The sequence below is a fragment of the Tachypleus tridentatus genome, chromosome 10, assembly GCF_004210375.1.
Source record: "Tachypleus tridentatus isolate NWPU-2018 chromosome 10, ASM421037v1, whole genome shotgun sequence".
Lineage (NCBI taxonomy): Eukaryota > Metazoa > Arthropoda > Merostomata > Xiphosura > Limulidae > Tachypleus > Tachypleus tridentatus.
In genome coordinates, this window is record NC_134834.1 from 2,755,818 (window position 1) to 2,777,462 (window position 21,645).

The following is a 21,645-nucleotide window of genomic DNA, read 5'->3' on the forward strand; positions in this document are numbered from 1 at the left end:
ATGAACCAATGATAGTAATTAACAACTGAGATGACCTTACTTATTACAAATGACTTGAATGACCAGAATTAAAGTCCAACAACAAGAGACTTCTATTCACCTTGGGTGATCCATCTTTAGCAATTCCAACATCATTGGTAGCAATTCCTTTGACACTTCCATCTGTATGAAATAAAACCTACAAAAGACAGACATCCTTCTTTAACATTCCATGACTGTTGTACAAAGTATATGTAATAGATGTATCCTAACTTCTGCTCAGTAACCATAAGTAGAAACAGACCTAAAAATCAGTTTTTACAAATTACAGAGCTATCACATATAACAGAATATATTCCAATAATGTTTTAAATCACAGACAAAACACAGAAATGTGTTCCATACACACAAATAAATGTTCTTTCATGAGAAATCTATTAATGAACAAATTTAATAACTTAAAACACATAACGACAGCTGATGACTTAATAACTTTGTTTGTTAAATACATTCTGTTTGCACAAACTTTAAAATAACAACATACAAATATGTAGTCATAACTTGTTGGACCTAGATAACCAAGGTCTGAAAACCATCATAACTCCTTGGACATAGATGACTGAGGTTTGAAAACCACCACAACAGGTTGGACCTAGATAACGGAGGTTTAAAAACCATCATAACTTGTTGGACCTAAATAACCAAGGTGTGAAGACCATCATAACTTGTTGGACCTAAATAACCAAGGTGTGAAGACCATCATAACTTGTTATATCCAAAGTACATCTCCACACCTATTCCATTCTCACCATATGGGAGTGTATTTTAACTAGATGAAAGTAGAATTAATTAAACACATACTTCGGTTGCTGTAATTCTAGGGTATATTACTACACCAATTCCATTCTCAAGATATGGGAGTGTATTTTAACTACATGAAAGTAGAATTAATTAAACACATACTTCAGTAGCTGTACATCCAGGGTATATTACTACACCAATTCCATTCTCAACATATGGGAGTGTATTTTAACTTGGTAAAAGTAGAATTAATTAAACACATACTTCAGTAGCTGCACATGCAGGATATATTACTACACCAATTCCATTCTCAAGATATGGGAGTGTATTTTAACTAGATGAAAGTAGAATTAATTAAACACATACTTCAGTAGCTGCACATCCAGGGTATATTACTACACCAATTCCATTCTCAAGATATGGGAGTGTATTTTAACTAAATGAAAGTAGAATTAATTAAACACATACTTCAGTAGCTGCACATGCAGGGTATATCTCCACACCAATTCCATTCTCAACATATGGGAGTGTATTTTAACTAGGTAAAAGTAAAATTAATTAAACACATACCTCAGGAGCTGCACATCCACGATATATTACTACACCAATTCCATTCTCAACATATGGGAGTGTATTTTAACTAGATTAAAGTAGAATTAATTAAACACGTACTTCAGTAGCTGTACATCCAGGGTAAATATCCACACCAATTATGTTCTCAATGTGTTGGAGTGTATTTTAACTAGATGAAAGTGCAATTAATTAAACACATACATCAGTTTCTGTATATCCAGGGTATATCTCCACACCAATTTCATACTCAACATATGGGAGTGTATTTTAAGTAGGTGAAAGTAGAATTAATTAAACACATACTTCAGTTGCTGTACATCCAGGGTAAATATCCACACCAATTATGTTCTCAATGTGTTGGAGTGTATTTTAACTAGATGAAAGTGCAATTAATTAAACACATACATCAGTTTCTGTATATCCAGGGTATATCTCCACACCAATTTCATACTCAACATATGGGAGTGTATTTTAAGTAGGTGAAAGTAGAATTAATTAAACACATACTTCAGTTGCTGTACATCCAGGGTAAATCTCCACACCAATTCCATCCTCAATGTGTGGGAGTGTACTTTAACGAGATTAAAGAAGATTTAATTAAACACATACTTCAGTAGTTGCACATCCAGGGTATATCTCCACACCTATTCCATTCTCAACATATGGGAGTGTATTTTAACTAGATGAAAGTAGAATTAATTAAACACATACTTCAGTTGCTGTACATCCAGGGTATATTTCCACACCAATTCCATTCTCAACACATGGGAGTGTATTTTAACTAGGTGAAAGTAGAATTAATTAAACACATACTTCAGTAGCTGCACATGCAGAATATATTTCCACATCAATTCCATTCTCAACATATGGGAGTGTATTTTAACTAAATGAAAGTAGAATTAATTAAAAACATATTTCAGTAGCCGCATATCCAGGGTATATTACTACACCAATTCCATTCTCAACATATGGGAGTGTATTTTAACTAGATGAAAGTAGAATTAATTAAACACATACTTCAGTAGCTGTACATTCACAGTACATCTCCACACCAATTCCATTCTCAACAGATGGGAGTGTATTTTAACTATATTAAAGTAGAATTAATTAAACACATACTTCAGTAGCTGTACATCCAGGGTAAATCTCCACACCAATTCTGTTCTCAATGTATTGGAGTGTATTTTAACTAGATGAAAGTGCAATTAATTAAACACATACATCAGTTTCTGTACATACAGTGTATATCTCCACACCAATTCCATTCTCAACATATGGGAGTGTATTTTAACTAGGTAAAAGTAGAATTAATTAAACACAAACTTCAGTTGCTGTAAGTCCAGGGTACATCTCCACACCAATTTCATACTCAACATATGGGAGTGTATTTTAACTAGATGAAAGTAGAATTAATTAAACACATACTTCAGTAGCTGTACATTCACAGTGCATCTCCACACCAATTCCATTCTCAACAGATGGGAGTGTATTTTAACTAGATTAAAGTAGAATTAATTAAACACGTACTTCAGTAGCTGTACATCCAGGGTAACTCTCCACACCAACTCTGTTCTCAATGTGTTGGAGTGTACTTTAACTAGATGAAAGTAGAATTAATTAAACACATACTTCAGTAGCTGCACATCCAGGGTATATCTCCACACCAAGATTCTCTGCCTGATGACCGAGCCAGCGAACTAAATTGCCTAAACGTACGAGATAGTTACCATGATTGTAGATTGGAAGGCCTGAAAAAAAACATATACATAAGTGTATATGACAAAAACATTATATTTATGTTTTATTAGAATTACCATTCGGTAACCTTTGGTTAAAACTGTTCAAATTATCACGTGTAGCATTATAAGGGTGATATCACATGACCAAACAAAAGTGTAGTGGAAACTATCAACAGGTAAGTAAAAGTTCAAACCGTCATGTGTTATATTATCAGAATAATACTACATCATTAAACACACACCAAAATATTTACTAATATCATTATCAATGAAACCATGTGTTGAAATATGAGGGGAAGATTATTGGATTTGTTGACTGTATGAATGTGGTTCTAACAGAGTAATATTGATGATAAATGTTATTAACTAACCTGGATCTGATAGAGTAATGTTACTTGAAGAAGCCACTTAGCTACCTGGTTCTGATAGAATAATATTAATTAAAGAAGCCACTGAGCTACCTGGTTCCGATAGAGTAATATTAATTATAGAAGCCACTGAGCTACCTGGTTGTGATAGAGTAATATTAATTATAGAAGCCACTGAGCTACCTGGATCTGATAGAGTAATATTAATTATAGAAGACACTGAGCTACCTGGTTCTGATAGAATAATATTAATTAAAGAAGCCACTGAGCTACCTGGTTCCGATGGAGTAATATTAATTAAAGAAGCCACTGAGCTACCTGGTTGTGATAGAGTAATATTAATTATAGAAGCCACTGAGCTACCTGGATCTGATAGAGTAATATTAATTAAAGCCACTGAGCTACCTGGATCTGATAGAGTAATATTAATTAAAGCCACTGAGCTACCTAGATCTGATAGAGTAATATTAATTAAAGCCACTGAGCTACCTGGTTCTGATAGAGTAATATTAATTAAAGCCACTGAGCTAGCTGAATCTGATCGAGTAATATTAATTAAAGAATCCACTGAGCTAACTTGTTCTGATAGAGTAATATTAATTAAAGCCACTGAGCTAGCTGGATCTGATCAAGTAATATTAATTAAAGAATCCACTGAGCTACCTGGTTCTGATAGAGTAATATTAATTAAAGCCACTGAGCTACCTGGTTCTGATAGAGTAATATTAATTAAAGAAGCCACTGAGCTACCTGGTTCTGATAGAGTAATATTAATTATAGAAGACACTGAGCTACCTGGTTCTGATAGAATAATATTAATTAAAGAAGCCACTGAGCTACCTGGTTCCGATGGAGTAATATTAATTAAAGAAGCCACTGAGCTACCTGGTTGTGATAGAGTAATATTAATTATAGAAGCCACTGAGCTACCTGGATCTGATAGAGTAATATTAATTAAAGCCACTGAGCTACCTGGATCTGATAGAGTAATATTAATTAAAGCCACTGAGCCACCTGGTTCTGATAAAGTAATATTAATTAAAGCCACTGAGCTACCTGGTTCTGATAGAGTAATATTAATTAAAGAAGCCACTGAGCTACCTAGATCTGATAGAGTAATATTAATTAAAGCCACTGAGTTAGCTGGTTCTGATAGAGTAATATTAATTAAAGAAGCCACTGAGCCACCTGGTTCTGATAGAGTAATATTAATTAAAGCCACTGAGCTACCTGGTTCTGATAGAGTAATATTAATTAAAGCCACTGAGCTACCAGATCTGATAGAGTAATATTAATTAAAGCAACTGAGCTACCTGGTTCTGATAGAGTAATATTAATTATAGAAGCCACTGAGCTACCTGGTTCTGATAGAGTAATATTAATTAAAGAAGCCACTGAGCTACCTGGATCTGATAGAGTAATATTAATTAAAGGCACTGAGCTAGCTGGTTCTGATAGAGTAATATTAATTAAAGAAGCCACTGAGCTAGCTGGTTCTGATAGAGTAATATTAATTAAAGAAGCCACTGAGCTACCTAGATCTGATAGAGTAATATTAATTAAAGCCACTGAGCTACCTGGTTCTGATAGAGTAATATTAATTAAAGCCACTGAGCTACCTAGATCTGATAGAGTAATATTAATTAAAGCCACTGAGCTACCTGGTTCTGATAGAGTAATATTAATTAAAGCCACTGAGCTAGCTGAATCTGATCGAGTAATATTAATTAAAGAATCCACTGAGCTAACTTGTTCTGATAGAGTAATATTAATTAAAGCCACTGAGCTAGCTGGATCTGATCAAGTAATATTAATTAAAGAATCCACTGAGCTACCTGGTTCTGATAGAGTAATATTAATTAAAGCCACTGAGCTACCTGGTTCTGATAGAGTAATATTAATTAAAGAAGCCACTGAGCTACCTGGTTCTGATAGAGTAATATTAATTATAGAAGACACTGAGCTACCTGGTTCTGATAGAATAATATTAATTAAAGAAGCCACTGAGCTACCTGGTTCTGATAGAGTAATATTAATTAAAGCCACTGAGCTACCTGGTTCTGATAGAGTAATATTAATTAAAGCCACTGAGCTACCTGGATCTGATAGAGTAATATTAATTAAAGCCACTGAGCCACCTGGTTCTGATAGAGTAATATTAATTAAAGCCACTGAGCTACCTGGTTCTGATAGAGTAATATTAATTAAAGAAGCCACTGAGCTACCTAGATCTGATAGAGTAATATTAATTAAAGCCACTGAGTTAGCTGGTTCTGATAGAGTAATATTAATTAAAGAAGCCACTGAGCCACCTGGTTCTGATAGAGTAATATTAATTAAAGCCACTGAGCTACCTGGTTCTGATAGAGTAATATTAATTAAAGCCACTGAGCTACCAGATCTGATAGAGTAATATTAATTAAAGCAACTGAGCTACCTGGTTCTGATAGAGTAATATTAATTATAGAAGCCACTGAGCTACCTGGTTCTGATAGAGTAATATTAATTAAAGAAGCCACTGAGCTACCTGGATCTGATAGAGTAATATTAATTAAAGGCACTGAGCTAGCTGGTTCTGATAGAGTAATATTAATTAAAGAAGCCACTGAGCTAGCTGGTTCTGATAGAGTAATATTAATTAAAGAAGCCACTGAGCTACCTAGATCTGATAGAGTAATATTAATTAAAGCCACTGAGCTACCTGGTTCTGATAGAGTAATATTAATTAAAGCCACTGAGCTACCTAGATCTGATAGAGTAATATTAATTAAAGCCACTGAGCTACCTGGTTCTGATAGAGTAATATTAATTAAAGCCACTGAGCTAGCTGAATCTGATCGAGTAATATTAATTAAAGAATCCACTGAGCTAACTTGTTCTGATAGAGTAATATTAATTAAAGCCACTGAGCTAGCTGGATCTGATCAAGTAATATTAATTAAAGAATCCACTGAGCTACCTGGTTCTGATAGAGTAATATTAATTAAAGCCACTGAGCTACCTGGTTCTGATAGAGTAATATTAATTAAAGAAGCCACTGAGCTACCTGGTTCTGATAGAGTAATATTAATTATAGAAGACACTGAGCTACCTGGTTCTGATAGAATAATATTAATTAAAGAAGCCACTGAGCTACCTGGTTCCGATGGAGTAATATTAATTAAAGAAGCCACTGAGCTACCTGGTTGTGATAGAGTAATATTAATTATAGAAGCCACTGAGCTACCTGGATCTGATAGAGTAATATTAATTAAAGCCACTGAGCTACCTGGATCTGATAGAGTAATATTAATTAAAGCCACTGAGCCACCTGGTTCTGATAGAGTAATATTAATTAAAGCCACTGAGCCACCTGGTTCTGATAGAGTAATATTAATTAAAGCCACTGAGCTACCTGGTTCTGATAGAGTAATATTAATTAAAGAAGCCACTGAGCTACCTAGATCTGATAGAGTAATATTAATTAAAGCCACTGAGTTAGCTGGTTCTGATAGAGTAATATTAATTAAAGAAGCCACTGAGCTACCTGGTTCTGATAGAGTAATATTAATTAAAGCCACTGAGCTAGCTGGATCTGATCGAGTAATATTAATTAAAGAATCCACTGAGCTACCTGGATCTGATAGAGTAATATTAATTAAAGCAACTGAGCCACCTGGTTCTGATAGAGTAATATTAATTAAAGCCACTGAGCCACCTGGTTCTGATAGAGTAATATTAATTAAAGCCACTGAGCTACCTGGTTCTGATAGAGTAATATTAATTAAAGAAGCCACTGAGCTACCTAGATCTGATAGAGTAATATTAATTAAAGCCACTGAGTTAGCTGGTTCTGATAGAGTAATATTAATTAAAGAAGCCACTGAGCTACCTGGTTCTGATAGAGTAATATTAATTAAAGCCACTGAGCTACCTGGTTCTGATAGAGTAATATTAATTAAAGAAGCCACTGAGCTACCTGGTTCTGATAGAGTAATATTAATTATAGAAGCCACTGAGCTACCTGGTTCTGATAGAGTAATATTAATTAAAAAAGCCACTGAGCTACTTTGTTCTGATAGAGTAATATTAATTAAAGCCACTGAGCTACCTGGTTCTGATAGAGTAATATTAATTAAAGAAGCCACTGAGCTACCTGGTTCTGATAGAGTAATATTAATTAAAGCCACTGAGCTACATGGTTTTAACAAGAAAGTTAATACTTGATTTTGAATCTGCTTGTAACATTATGAATTAATTTGACATGGAAGTAAAACACTCTACAGAAAATCTGACACTTCATATGGATGTGAATGTTTCTCTTACCTTTAAAGATAGGAACTGGAATTCTATGTTTTTTTGTGAGAATCCCAAACAAGTCTTGTGTCACTGCAGTGTTAAGGGGAGCCTGAAATACAAAACAAAACCTTTAACAACAAAAATACTGTTAACACCACTAAAATGGTACGTTTAGAACTAAAACTGCAAGCTCCTTGGAGTGGTTGAAAAATAAACACATTCCGATAACCAACTAATTTCAGCATGATTTTAAAAACATTTCTCATAATTCCTTAAACAACCACTAATATTATTAGCTGTGCCACCTTCCCTGTTTGAAACCATCAATCACAGGAAGATAGCAATATAACGTTATTTTTACTTCATTTAATTACTTATTACTGTTATTATAATATTACTTTACATGCCAATGTAAGTAAGAGTGGATTATTGTCTCACATGAAGAACTAAGACTGCTAATGACTGTTTGAAATTATAGCAAAAAAGAAAAATCATGTCTTGCCTAGCATCAACAACCTGTGTATAATTACACGAACAAAGCAAAATAATCCAAGCTAACTACTGTATTCTTGAAATAACTGAAAATTAATTACACTATTTGTAAGAAACTAATACATCTAACTACAGGGTGTTCGGAAAGTCACTGTGCTATTTTGTAATCATATTTTATTCAGTCTATTTCAAGCCAGCAACTGATAGCGGTGTTTAGAAACAAAATAAGAAGGATCCAGGCCTGTATTGATGTCAACAAGGGTCACTTTCAACATTGTTTATAATTGTCATTCATATTTACCTCCTGTATTCTATATTGAAACATGTCTGTTGATAAATATACAAGTGCACAGTGACTTTCCGAACACCCTGTACTATTAGTGAAATCAGCATCTATAAATTTATCCAGATTAACTCATTACTTGTTATCTTTAATATAATCTAATTCGGATGATGAAGTTAGATATTTTGCTTAAAACTATTCACGTATGAAAGCTACATGTACATTAATTACCCATGGTTTAACTGACAAAACTTTTAAGATAAATTTCACATCTGGAATACTTCAAAATGACACTTATTTCATGTAGAATGTATGAAATTAGCTATAATGTATTATATGTATTGGTAACTGTATTTTATTCACCAAAGTGAACTATATCTGTACATGTTTTCAGGAACATGCAGCACTGAATATAGTAATTTATTTTTCTAAATTGTTCAGCTGTTTAAGATACTAATAGAAAATCTAGTTCAGGGCTACAACTGATAAAACTCAGAGAAAGTGTTAAACTGAACAATAAACTAGACTTCAGGTTTATCATTTTTGGTAATAAAAATGTAATTTCTCAATAATAGTTTTAAAAAAGTACTAGACTAACAGACAAACTCAGAAGTGAAATACATGCATGTGTTGAACACAGAATGCTCTTGTTTCTATCACGTACAGTACTGTGCAAAAGTGTAATGACATAGTCCAAAATTAGTTTTCAGGCTACTTTCAGAGAAAAAAAACATCACAATTTTATTAATACTCAGTGGAAGTGTTTGAGTTGAACAGTTAATATTTTGTGTATCTCATTTTACTTTAATAACTACAGACAGTATTTCAGGCATTGTTGTAACATATTTAATCAAAGTGTTCTTTGGGATTTTACTCCAAATGTCTCTAATGCACTCGCATAAAGTTTCTTTGAAAGTAACTTTTGATTTGTCAAGTTTTTGATCCATCAGATCCCAGATCTGTTCAGATAGGTTAAGATCAGTGATCTGTGAATGATAATGTATCATTTGAATGAGTCCAGTAGCTTCTTTCTTAACTAAACAGTTTCTACATAGGTTGGATGTGTGTTTGGGGTTATTATCTTCTTGATAGTAAAATCATTTACCAATAATACATAAACTGCTTGGTATACCATGATGGATCAATATCTGATGGTACTTGACCTGGTCCATTATTCCATCTATTTTGTAAATATCTCTTGTTACCTCAATAAAAAAAACACTCTCTAACCATTACACTGCCTCCCCTCATGTTTCATGGTAGGTGCTATGCACTGAGGTAAGCATCTTTCACCTTTCTTCTACCAGATTTACAACTTATGTTTATAACTAAATATTTCAAACTTGGACTTATCCATCCATAAAACCAGTTTCCAATCATCAACAGTCCAGTTTTGGTACTTTTTTACCAACTTTCAGTTTCTTGACAATGTTTGTATGTCAAAGTAAAGGTTTTAAACTGGTACATAACCAAATATTCCATTCTGGTTCAGTGTTCTTCATACTGTAGATCTGGACACTGTTCTGTTATTTGGCACATGTTGTTTGTGTCATGCTTGATATCAGTGACAGTCTTACTACTGTCTTGAAGACTTCATAAACAAACATATTTAACATCACTGAGTTTATGTGTTCTACCTCTTCCTTTCTTATTTTTAAATTTACTTATCTCAGTTTCATGTTCTAGGATGCATTTGGCAGCGTTTGTGGAACATTTCAATTCTGCACCAATTTGTCGGAGAGTCCAATCAGCATCATCTAAAGCTTTTCTGTGAACTCTCTGCTTTACAGACAATTCTCTGTGCTTTTGACATGACATGACAACAAAACTTAATATATAGTGTTAAACACTGTTTTTATTAAGGTTTAATTGGCGAGCACTCTTAAGTTTATATTTTCTGGCATATACTGGTACCATATGATGCTCTTTGTATATAGGAAGTCTAAACAATGATAAATATTCTAACCCTGACTCATTCAACTGTCAACAGGAACCAGTGAATCATTACCATCGTATTAAAATTTATGTTGTGTAATGTCGTGAAAGAATTAGCTATATTAAATGGAAAGGATGACAATATGTTCTCTTGTCCTAACACAGTGCCAACCATTTTGCTAACAAGAGAAATTATCCTGTCTTAAAAAACATAAACTCACTCCTTTTTCCTTCCAGTCTGGAATCAACTCATCCAGAGCACGAGGTTCAAGGCAAGTTCCTGACAAAGTATGACCACCTACAAAACAAAGGATAAATCCATTGGTTACTTACAACTTAAATATCAACATAAATTATTTGGGTGAGTAAGTTACTTTAAGAAATAATTAGACCAGAAAGAAATGAGACCAGAATAAAATAGTCACATCAGTGTTAAAATTAGGATTTGAGATCATATTTGAATTGAGCTTGTTTAGTGAGTTTCACATATTTTTCTGTTCTTTTGTAAAATATATTAGAAATTAACAACATTTTCAAGGGGGCCAACCCCTGTACAAACCCAAGAACTGATGCTTCCAAAACACAACTATTCATGAACTCACTTCTTTACTTGTGTTTGTTTGATAGACTAAAGGGAATGTAAGTAGTCAACACCACCAGCTGTTGGACTGTTCTTTTACCAGTAAACATAAAAAATGAACTGTAGTGCTATAATGATACAGATTCTTCAGAGACAGGGTTTGAACTTTTGACCAACAGTTGCATGTGCCCTAACTATCAGTCCATGCCGGATTGCTCTATTGTGAATACCTAAAACTAAAGCTGAGTAACTGAGAACTAAATATGAAACTTAATAGAAAGTTTCCACATGGTAGTTGTAGTTGCTCCATCTGGGACTGAGTTTGTTAGTTTAATGTCACTTGTGTATTCACTGAGGATCAGAATACTTAAACACACAAGTGATTTTGTCCATTTAGTTAAGTAAAAGTGAGCTATCAAAACCTGCTTTCCATAATATAAACAACTGAGCTTCTGTGAGTAACACACAAAAGATGAAAGAATTTGAAATAATCTTACCAATTTCAGCAGCTTTCTCAACAAGACATACACGTAGCTCTTTACCATGCTCATTAGCAAGCTGTTTCAGCCTGATTGCTGCAGACATTCCAGCAGGACCTCCTCCAACGATGACTACATCTGTTTCATCAACATACCGTTCCATATTTATGTCTGTGAAGATAAATTTCATTATAATATGATATTGGAATAAAACTAGTTTCATTTTATGTCTAGTCACTAACACCTCTGTTATATGATTGAAGTATGGTTTCATACTGCAGTCCAATAATACTAAGAAACACAATGACATAAAACATTAAAAACAAAATATGTGGTATAAGAAGGATTTGAACAAATAAAAACACATCTAATATTGACAAATGTGTGTGTATACTGGATTTACTATTACATATCTATATTAATATTGCTATTTGTTTTCATTAAATATATATTTAGAAATGCAACCAGTTATATTGTTCAATATTCCCTAAATTTGTAGAAGATTCACTGGTACAATAATTAACAATATATGTTTTACAGAAGCACTAGCACGTCTTCAAATATTGTTGCAACTTAAATTACGAGAAACTTGCCCAAGGTTTATAAACCAATGTGTACAACAAAAGTCTCATCTGTTCCCTAAATTTGTAAAAGATTCTTATGAGTAGGCATGAGCAATGTGTAGATAAAATACTAGTGGTCACCAGTATGACTGCCAACTGAACCTACGTCCTCTGACGTTAATAACAGGTAACCAACCCAACGTGGACATACAATATAATATTGTTGATTTCCTACAATTAGTATCCTTTAAACCTCAAAAGATATAGCCATGATTAACTCTTATTAATTGGGAAATTACAGATATTTGACCAGGAAAGTTTATAGAATTTAAACATTATAAACCATTGAACTTCAGAGAATTAACTTCAGACATCAGTATTTGTAAGAGGACATTAAACATTTTAGTTGATGAAATTTCAAGTGTTCAGAGAAGCAGCTGGCTAGCTAGCTAGATGTTAAGTGAACTGTACCAATATCAACTCAAAATTCATTCCCTCATCATAAACCATTAATAAAATATTCAGTTCTAAGCCAGATATCAGACTTAGTTATTTTTATAACTTTGTACACTTTTGTGTATAAACCATTATTTGTATTAACTGTTATTATAAAGTATATATTAAAATATATTTCTCTTAAGAAAGAAAACCATGCGTTTCAATCCTGTTGGCAAATATAATAAATATCAAACGTACAGACAATTAATTAACTTTTAAACCTAAGCATAACTGAACTTAGAAAGTTGTCTGGGTTAAATTATAATGAGATTATTAGCAAATTGTATTCTTTACAGGTGTGCTCAAAAATGGAGTACTGTTTAAAATAGTGTTTGTAAGAAGAAGGAGAGTTACGTTTAATATTGTGTCTGAAGAAGGGGAGTATTGTTTAAAATGGTGTGTCTGAAGAAGGGGAGTATTGATTAAAATAGTGTGTCTAAAAAAATGGAGTATTGTTTGAAAGGTGTGTCTGAGGAAAGGGAATATTGGTTAAAATGGTGTGTCTGATGAAGGAGTACTGTTTAAAATGGTGTGTCTGATGAAGGGGAGTACTGTTTAAAATGGTGTGTCTGATGAAGGGGAGTACTGTTTAAAATGGTGTGTGTGAAGAAGGGCAGTATTGTTTAAAATAGTGTGTCTGAAGAAAGGGAGTATTGTTTAAAATAGTGTGTCTGAAAAAATGGAGTATTGTTTAAAATAGTGTGTCTGAAAAAGGGGAATATTGTTTAAAATGGTGTGTGTGAAGAAGGGCAGTATTGTTTAAAATAGTGTGTCTGAAGAAGGGGAGTATTGTTTAAAATAGTGTGTCTGAAGAAGAAGGAGTATTGTTTAAAAAATGGTGTGTGTGAAGAAGGAGCAGTATTATTTAAAATAGTGTGTCTGAAGAAGGGGAGTATTGTTTAAAATAGTGTGTCTGAAAAAAGGAGTATTGTTTAAAATAGTGTGTCTGAAAAAGGGGAATATTGTTTAAAATGGGTGTGTGTGAAGAAGAGCAGTATTATTTAAAATATATAAATGTCTGAAGAAGGAGAGTATTATTTAAAATAATGTGTAAGTGAAAAAAGAGAGTATTGTTTAAAATGGTGTGTGTGAAGAAGAGAGTATTGTTTAAAATAGTGTGTCTGAAGAAGGAGAGTATTGTTTAAAATAGTGTGTGTGAAAAAGGGAGTATTGTTTAAAATAGATTGTGTGTGAAGAAGAAGGAGAGTATTGTTTAAAATGGTGTGTGTGAAGAAGAAGGAGAGTATTGTTTAAAATAGTGTGTCTGAAGAAGGAGAGTATTGTTTAAAATGGTGTGTCTGAAGAAGGGAGTATTGTTTAAAATAGTGTGTCTGAAGAAAAGAAGAGTATTGTTTAAAAAATAGTGTGTCTGAAGAAGGGAGTATTGTTTAAAATAGTGTGTCTGAAAAAATGGAGTATTGTTTAAAACAGAGTGTGTGAAGAAGGGCAGTATTGTTTAAAATAGTGTGTCTAAAGAAGGAGAGTATTGTTTAAAATGGTGTGTCTGAAGAAGGAGTATTGTTTAAAATGGTGTGTCTGGAAGAAGAAAGAAGTATTGTTTAAAATAGTGTGTCTAAAGAAGGGAGTATTGTTTAAAATAGGGTGTGTCTGAAGAAGGAGGAGTATTATTTAAAATAGTGTGTGTACCTGAAGAAGGTGAGTATTGTTTAAAATGGTGTGTGTGAAGAAGGAGAGTATTGTTTAAAATAGTGTGTCTGAAGAAGGAAGTATTGTTTAAAATGGTGTGTGTCTGAAGAAGGGAGTATTGTTTAAAATGGTAATGTGAAGAAGAAGAAGTATTGTTTAAAATATGTGTGTCTGAAGAAGAACAGTATTGTTTAAAATAGTTGTGTCTGAAGAAGGAGGAAGTATTGTTTAAAATAGTGTGCCTGAAGAAGGGGAGTATTGTTTAAAATAGTGTGTGTGAAGAAGGAGAGTATTGTTTAAAATAGTGTGTCTGAAGAAGGAGAGTATTGTTTAAAATGGTGTGTCTGAAGAAGGAGAGTATTGTTTAAAATAGTGTGTGTGAAGAAGGGAGTATTGTTTAAAATAGTGTGTCTGAAGAAGGGGAGTATTGTTTAAAATGGTGTGTGTGAAGAAGGAGAGTATTGTTTAAAATAGTGTGTCTGAAGAAGGAGAGTATTGTTTAAAATGGTGTGTGTGAAAAAGGAGAGTATTGTTTAAAATAATGTGTCTGAAGAAGGAGAGTATTGTTTAAAATGGTGTGTGTGAAAAAGAGAGTATTATTTAAAATAATGTGTCTGAAGAAGGAGAGTATTGTTTAAAATAGTGTGTCTGAAGAAGGAGTATTATTTAAAATGGTGTGTGTAATGAGAAAAAAAAGGAGAGTATTAATTTAAAATAATGTCTGAAGAAGGAGAGTATTGTTTAAAATGGTGTGTCTGAAGAAGGAGAGTATTATTTAAAATAATTGTGTGTGAAGAAGAGAGTATTGTTTAAAATAATGTGTCTGAAGAAGGGAAGTATTGTTTAAAATTGTGTGTGTGAAGAAGGGCAGTATTGTTTAAAATAGTGTGTCTGAAGAAGGGGAGTATTGTTTAAAATAGTGTGTGTGAAGAAGGAGAGTATTGTTTAAAATAGTTGTGTGTGAAGAAGAAGAGTATTATTTAAAATAGGTGTGTGCCTGAAGAAGGGGAAGTATTATTTAAAATAATGTGTCTGAAGAAGGAAGTATTATTTAAAAATTGTGTAATGTGAAGAAGGGGCAGTATTGTTTAAAATAGTGTGTCTGAAGAAGAAGAGAGTATTGTTTAAAATAGGTGTGTGTGAGAAGAAGGGCAGTATTGTTTAAAGTTAATGTGTCTGAAGAAGGAGTATTATTTAAAATGGTGTGTGTGTGAAGAAGGGCAGTATTGTTTAAAATAGTGTGTCTAAAGAAGGGGAGTATTGTTTAAAATGGTGTGTGTGAAGAAGGAGAGTATTGTTTAAAATAGTGTGTCTGAAGAAGGAGAGTATTGTTTAAAATAGTGTGTGTGTGAAGAAGAAGGAGTATTGTTTAAAATAGTGTGTGTGAAGAAGGAGAGTATTGTTTAAAATTGTGTGTGTGAAGAAGGAGAGTATTGTTTAAAATGGTGTGTCTGAAGAAGGGGAGTATTGTTTAAAATAGTGTGTGTGAAGAAGGAGAGTATTGTTTAAAATGGTGTGTGTGAAAAAAAGGAAGTATTATTTTAAAATAATTGTGTCTGAAGAAGGAGAGTATTATTTAAAATGGTGTGTCTGAAGAAGGAGTATTGTTTAAAATGTGTGTGAAGAAGGAGAGTATTGTTTAAAATAGTGTGTGTGTGAAGAAGAGGGAGTATTGTTTAAAATAGTGTACTGAAGAAGAGAGGAGTATTATTTTAAAATAATGTGTCTGAAAGAGAGTATTGTTTAAAATGTGTGTGTGTGAAGAAGGGCAGTATTGTTTAAAATAATTGTGTCTGAAGAAGGGAGTATTGTTTAAAATAGTGTGTGTGAAGAAGAAGAGTATTGTTTAAAATAGTGTGTGTGTGAAGAAGGAGAGTATTGTTTAAAATGGTGTGTCTGAAGAAGGGGAGTATTATTTAAAATAATTGTGTGTGTGAAGAAGGGAGTATTGTTTAAAATGGTGTGTGCCTGAAGAAAGGAGTATTATTTAAAATAGTGTGTCTGAGAAGAAAATGGAATATTGTTTAAAATAAGGTAATGTGTCTGAAAAAGAGCAGTATTGTTTAAAATAGTGTGTCTGAAGAAGAGAGTATTGTTTAAAATAATGTGTGTCTGAAAGAAAGGAGTATTGTTTAAAATAGGTGTGTGTGAAGAAAGGAGAGTATTATTTAAAATGGTGTGTGTGAAGAAGGAGAGTATTGTTTAAAATAGTTGTGTGTGAAGAAAGAAAGTATTATTTAAAATAGTGTGTCTGAAGAAGAGGGGGTATTATTTAAAATGGTGTGTGTGAAGAAAGAGTATTGTTTAAAATGGTGTGTGTAAGAAGAAGGAGAGTATTGTTTAAAATAGTGTGTGTGTGAAAGAAGTATTTAAAATAGTGTGTCTGAAGAAGGGGAGTATTGTTTAAAATGGTGTGTCTGAAGAAGGGGAGTATTGTTTAAAATAGTGTGTCTGAAGAAGGAGATAATTGTTTAAAATGGTATGTGTGAAGAAGGAGAGTATTGTTTAAAATAGTGTGTGTGAAGAAGGGAGTATTGTTTAAAATAGTAGTGTGTCTGAAGAAAGTATTATTTAAAATATGTGTGAAGAAGAAGAAAAGTATTATTTAAAATAGTGTTGTCTGAAGAAAGAGAGTATTGTTTAAAATAAGTGTGTCTGAAAAAAGGAGTATTGTTTAAAAGTATTAATGTGTCTGAAAAAGGGGAATATTGTTTAAAATGGTGTGTGTGAAGAAGGGCAGTATTGTTTAAAATAGTGTGTCTGAAGAAGGGGAGTATTGTTTAAAATGGTGTGTCTGAAGAAGGGGAGAATTATTTAAAATAGTGTGTCTGAAGAAGGGCAGTATTGTTTAAAATAGTGTGTCTGAAGAAGGAGAGTATTGTTTAAAATGGTGTGTCTGAAGAAGGGGAGAATTGTTTAAAATAGATTGTCTGAAGAAGGGGAGTATAGTTTAAAATGGTGTGTGTGAAGAAGGAGAGTATTGTTTGAAATGGTGTGTCTGAAAAAGGGAATATTGTTTAAAATGGTGTGTGTGAAGAAGGGGAGTATTGTTTAAAATAATGTGTCTGAAGAAGAGGAAGTGTATTTAAAATTATTGTTATGTGAAGAAGAAAGAACAGTATTGTTTAAAATAGTGTGTCTGAAGAAGGAGAGTATTGTTTAAAATAGTGTGTGTAAGAAGAAGGGCAGTATTGTTTAAAATAGTGTGTCTGAAGAAGGGGAGTATTATTTAAAATATTGTGTGTGTGAAGAAGAGCAGTATTGTTTAAAATAGTGTGTCTAAAAGAAGAAGGATATTGTTTAAAATAGTGTGTGTGAAGAAGGAGAATATTGTTTAAAATAGTGTGTCTGAAGAAGGAGAGTATTGTTTAAAATAGTGTGTCTGTATGAAAAAGGGGAGTATTATTTAAAATGTGTGTAAAATGTGTGTGAAGAAGAGGAGTAGAGTATAAAATAGTGTGTGTGAAGAAGGAGAGTATTGTTTAAAATGGTGTGTCTGAAGAAGGGGTATTATTTAAAATAGTGTGTGTAATGAAGAAGGAGAGTATTGTTTAAAATAGTGTGTGTGAAGAAGAAAAGTATTATTTAAAATAGTGTGTCTGAAGAAGGAGGAGAGTATTGTTTAAAATAGTGTGTCTGAAGAAGAGGGTATTATTTAAAATAGTGTGTGTGAAGAAGGAGAGTATTGTTTAAAATGTGTGTGTGAAGAAGGGGAGTATTATTTAAAATAGTGTGTCCTGAAGAAGGAGTATTGTTTAAAATAATGTGTCTCTGAAGAAGGGAAGTATTGTTTAAAATAGTGTGTGTGAAGAAGAGAGTATTATTTAAAAAATATGTGTGTCTGAAGAAGAAGGGGTATTGTTTAAAATAGTGTGTGTGAAGAAGAAGGAGAGTATTGTTTAAAATAGTGTGTGTGAAGAAGGAGAAGTATTGTTTAAAATGGTGTGCCTGAAGAAGGGGTATTGTTTAAAATAGTGTGTGTGAAGAAGAAGGGAGTATTATTTAAAATAGGTGTATCTGAAGAAGAGTATTGTTTAAAATAGTGTGTCTGAAAATATGGAGTATTGTTTAAAGTAGTGTGTCTGAAAAAGGGCAGTATTGTTTAAAATAGTGTGTCTGAAGAATGGGAGTATTGTTTAAAATAATGTGTCTGAAAAAGGGAGTATTATTTAAATAGTGTGTGTGAATGAAAGGAGAGTATTATTTAAAATGGTGTGTGTGTGAAGAAGGAGAGTATTATTTAAATAATTGTGTTGTGAAGAAAGAGAAGTATTATTTAAAATAGTGTGTCTGAAGAAGGGAGTATTGTTTAAAATGGTGTGTGTGAAGAAGGAGAGTATTGTTTAAAATGGTGTGTGTGAAGAAGGAGAGTATTGTTTAAAATAGTGTGTGTGAAGAAGAGAGGAGTATTGTTTAAAATAGTGTGTCTGAAGAAGGGGTATTGTTTAAAATGGTGTGTCTGAAGAAGAAGAGTAGTATTTAAAATAGTGTGTCTGAAGAAGGAGAATATTATTTAAAATGAAAAGGTATGTGTGAAGAAGGAGAGTATTGTTAAAATAATTATTGTGTGAAGAAGGGGTATTGTTTAAAATAGTGTGTCTCTAAGAAGAAGGGAGTATTGTTTAAAATAGTGTGTCTGAAGAAGGAAAAATGTATTTAAAATAGTTATGTCTGAAAGAGAAGGGAGTATTGTTTAAAATAGTGTGTCTGAAAAAAGGGAGTATTATTTAAAAGTGTGTGTGTAGAAAAAGGGAATATTATTTAAAATAGGTGTGTGTGAGAAGAAGAAGAGTATTATTTAAAATAATGTGTCTGAAGAAGGGAGTATTATTTAAAATGGTGTGTCTGAAAAAGAAGGGGGTATTATTTAAAATAGTGTGTGTGTCTGAAGAAGGGAGTATTGTTTAAAATAGTGTGTGTCTGAAGAAGAGTAGTATTATTTAAAATGGTGTGTCTGAAGAAGGGAGAGTATTTAAAATAGATTGTCTGAAGAAGAAGGGAGTATTGTTTAAAATGGTGTGTGTGAAGAAGGAGAGTATTGTTTAAAATGGTGTGTGTCTGAAAAAAGAGATATTATTGTTTAAAATAGTTGTGTGATGAAGAAAGAAGGGAGTATTGTTTAAAATAGTGTGTCTAAGAAGAAAGAAGTATTATTTAAAATGTGTGTGTCTGAAAAGAAGGGGAGAATTATTTAAAATAATGTGTGTCTGAAGAAGAGGCAGTATTGTTTAAAATAGTGTGTGTCTGAAAGATTGTTTAAAATAATTGTAAAATAGTGTGTCTGAAGAAAGGGAAATTATTTAAAATAGATTGTCTGAAGAAGAGGGAGTATTGTTTAAAATAGTGTGTGTGAAGAAGGAGAGTATTATTTAAAATAGTGTGTCTGAAGAGAAAAGTATTGTTTAAAATGGTGTGTGTCTGAAGAAGGAGTATTGATTAAAATAGTGTGTCTAAAAAAAAGGAAGTATTGTTTAAAAGGTGTGTCTGAAGAAAGAGAATATTATTTAAAATGGTGTGTGTCTGAAGAAGGGGAGTACTGTTTAAAATATGTGTGTCTGAAGAAGGGAGTATTGTTTAAAATGGTGTGTCTGAAGAAGGGAGTAAGTGTTTAAAATAGGTGTGTCTGAAGAAGGAGTATTATTTAAAATAGTGTTAGTGAAGAAAGAAGAGTATTGTTTAAAATAATGTGTCTGAAGAAGAAGAAGTATTGTTTAAAATATTGTGTCTGAAAAAAGGAGTATTGTTTAAAATAGTGTGTCTGAAAAAGGGGAGTATTGTTTAAAATGGTGTGTGTGAAGAAGGGCAGTATTGTTTAAAATAATGTGTCTGAAGAAGGGGAGTATTGTTTAAAATAATGTGTCTGAAAAAAAAGGGAGTATGTATTTAAAATAGGTGTGTGTGAAGAAGGAGAAGTATTATTTAAAATGGTGTGTGTAGAAAGAAGTAGTGTTTAAAATAATGTGTGTGAAAAAGGGAGTATTGTTTAAAATGGTGTGTCTGAAGAAGGGAGTATTGTTTTTAAAATGGTGTGTCTGAAGAAAGAGAGTATTGTTTAAAATAGTGTGTCTGAAGAAGAGGAGTATTGTTTAAAATAGTGTGTGTGAAAGAAGGGAGTATTGTTTAAAATAGTGTGTCTGAAGAAGGAGAGTATTGTTTAAAATAGTGTGTCTGAAGAAGGGGAGTATTATTTAAAATGGTGTTAAGTATGTGAAGAAGGAGAGTATTGTTTAAAATAGTGTGTCTGAAGAAGGAGAGTATTGTTTAAAATGGGTATTGTCTTAAGAAGAAGGGAAGTATTGTTTAAAATGGTGTGTGTGAAGAAGGAGGTGTATTGTTTAAAATAGGTGTGTCTGAAGAAGGGAGTATTGTTTAAAATAGTGAATGTGTGTGAAGAAGGGCAGTATTGTTTAAAATAGTGTGTCTGAAGAAGGAGAGTATTGTTTAAAATAGTTGTGCCTGAAGAAAGGGAGTATTGTTTAAAATAGTGTGTGTGAAAAAAGAGAGTATTGTTTAAAATAATGTGTCTGAAGAAAAGGAGAGTATTATTTAAAATGTGTGTGTCTGAAGAAGGAGAGTATTGTTTAAAATAGTATTATTACCTGAAGAAGGGGAGAATTATTTAAAATAATGTGTGTGAAGAAGGAAATTGTTTAAAATGTGTGTGTGAAGAAGAGGGAGTATTGTTTAAAATAGTGTGTCTAAAGAAAGTATGTTTAAAATAGTGTGTGTGAAGAAGGAGGAAGTATTGTTTAAAATAGGTGTGTGTGAAGAAGAAGTATTGTTTAAAATAGTGTGTGTAAGAAGAAGAAGGAGTATTGTTTAAAATGGGTATTATGTGAAGAAGGAGAGTATTGTTTAAAATAGTGTGTGTGAAGAAGGAGAGTATTGTTTAAAATGGTGTGTGTGAAGAAAGGGGAGTATTGTTTAAAATAGTGTGTCTGAAGAAGAAGAAGTATTATTTAAAATAATGTGTGTCTGAAGAAGGGAGTATTATTTAAAATAGTGTGTGTCTGAAGAAAGGCAGTATTGTTTAAAATAGTGTGTGTGAAGAAGGAGAGTATTGTTTAAATAAGGTGTCTCTGAAGAAGGAAGTATTGTTTAAAATAGTGTGTCTGAAGAAGAAGAGTATTGTTTAAAATAGTGTGTGTGAAGAAGGAGAAGTATTATTTTAAAATAGTGTGTCTGAAGAAGGAGAGTATTATTTAAAATGGGTGTGTCTGAAGAAGAAGGAAGTATTGTTTAAAATATTATTGTGTGAAGAAGGGGAGTATTATTTAAAATAATGTGTCTAAAGAAGAAGGGGATGTATTATTTAAAATAGTTATGTGTGTGTGAAGAAGAAGGGTATTGTTTAAAATAGTGTGTCTGAAGAAGGAAGTATTGTTTAAAATAGTGTGTCTGAAGAAGGGGAGTATTGTGTTTAAAATGGT

The 21,645-nt window shown here is 32.4% G+C and overlaps 1 protein-coding gene across 1 annotated transcript in view; it reads right to left on the reverse strand.

Annotated features, from left to right (window-relative positions):
• LOC143228631 (electron transfer flavoprotein-ubiquinone oxidoreductase, mitochondrial-like) overlaps positions 1 to 11,679 on the reverse strand; it is a 41,988-nt gene extending 30,309 nt beyond the window's left edge. The window contains exons 1-5 of the mRNA XM_076459859.1: positions 11,526 to 11,679; positions 10,670 to 10,746; positions 7,766 to 7,847; positions 2,983 to 3,101; positions 101 to 178 (exon numbers count right to left, since the gene is read on the reverse strand). Of these exons, the coding sequence (XP_076315974.1) occupies positions 101 to 178; positions 2,983 to 3,101; positions 7,766 to 7,847; positions 10,670 to 10,746; positions 11,526 to 11,670 (501 nt within the window). The 5' untranslated portion in view covers positions 11,671 to 11,679. The remainder of the gene's footprint in view (positions 1 to 100; positions 179 to 2,982; positions 3,102 to 7,765; positions 7,848 to 10,669; positions 10,747 to 11,525) is intronic.
• Between the last annotated feature and the right edge of the window lie 9,966 nt (positions 11,680 to 21,645).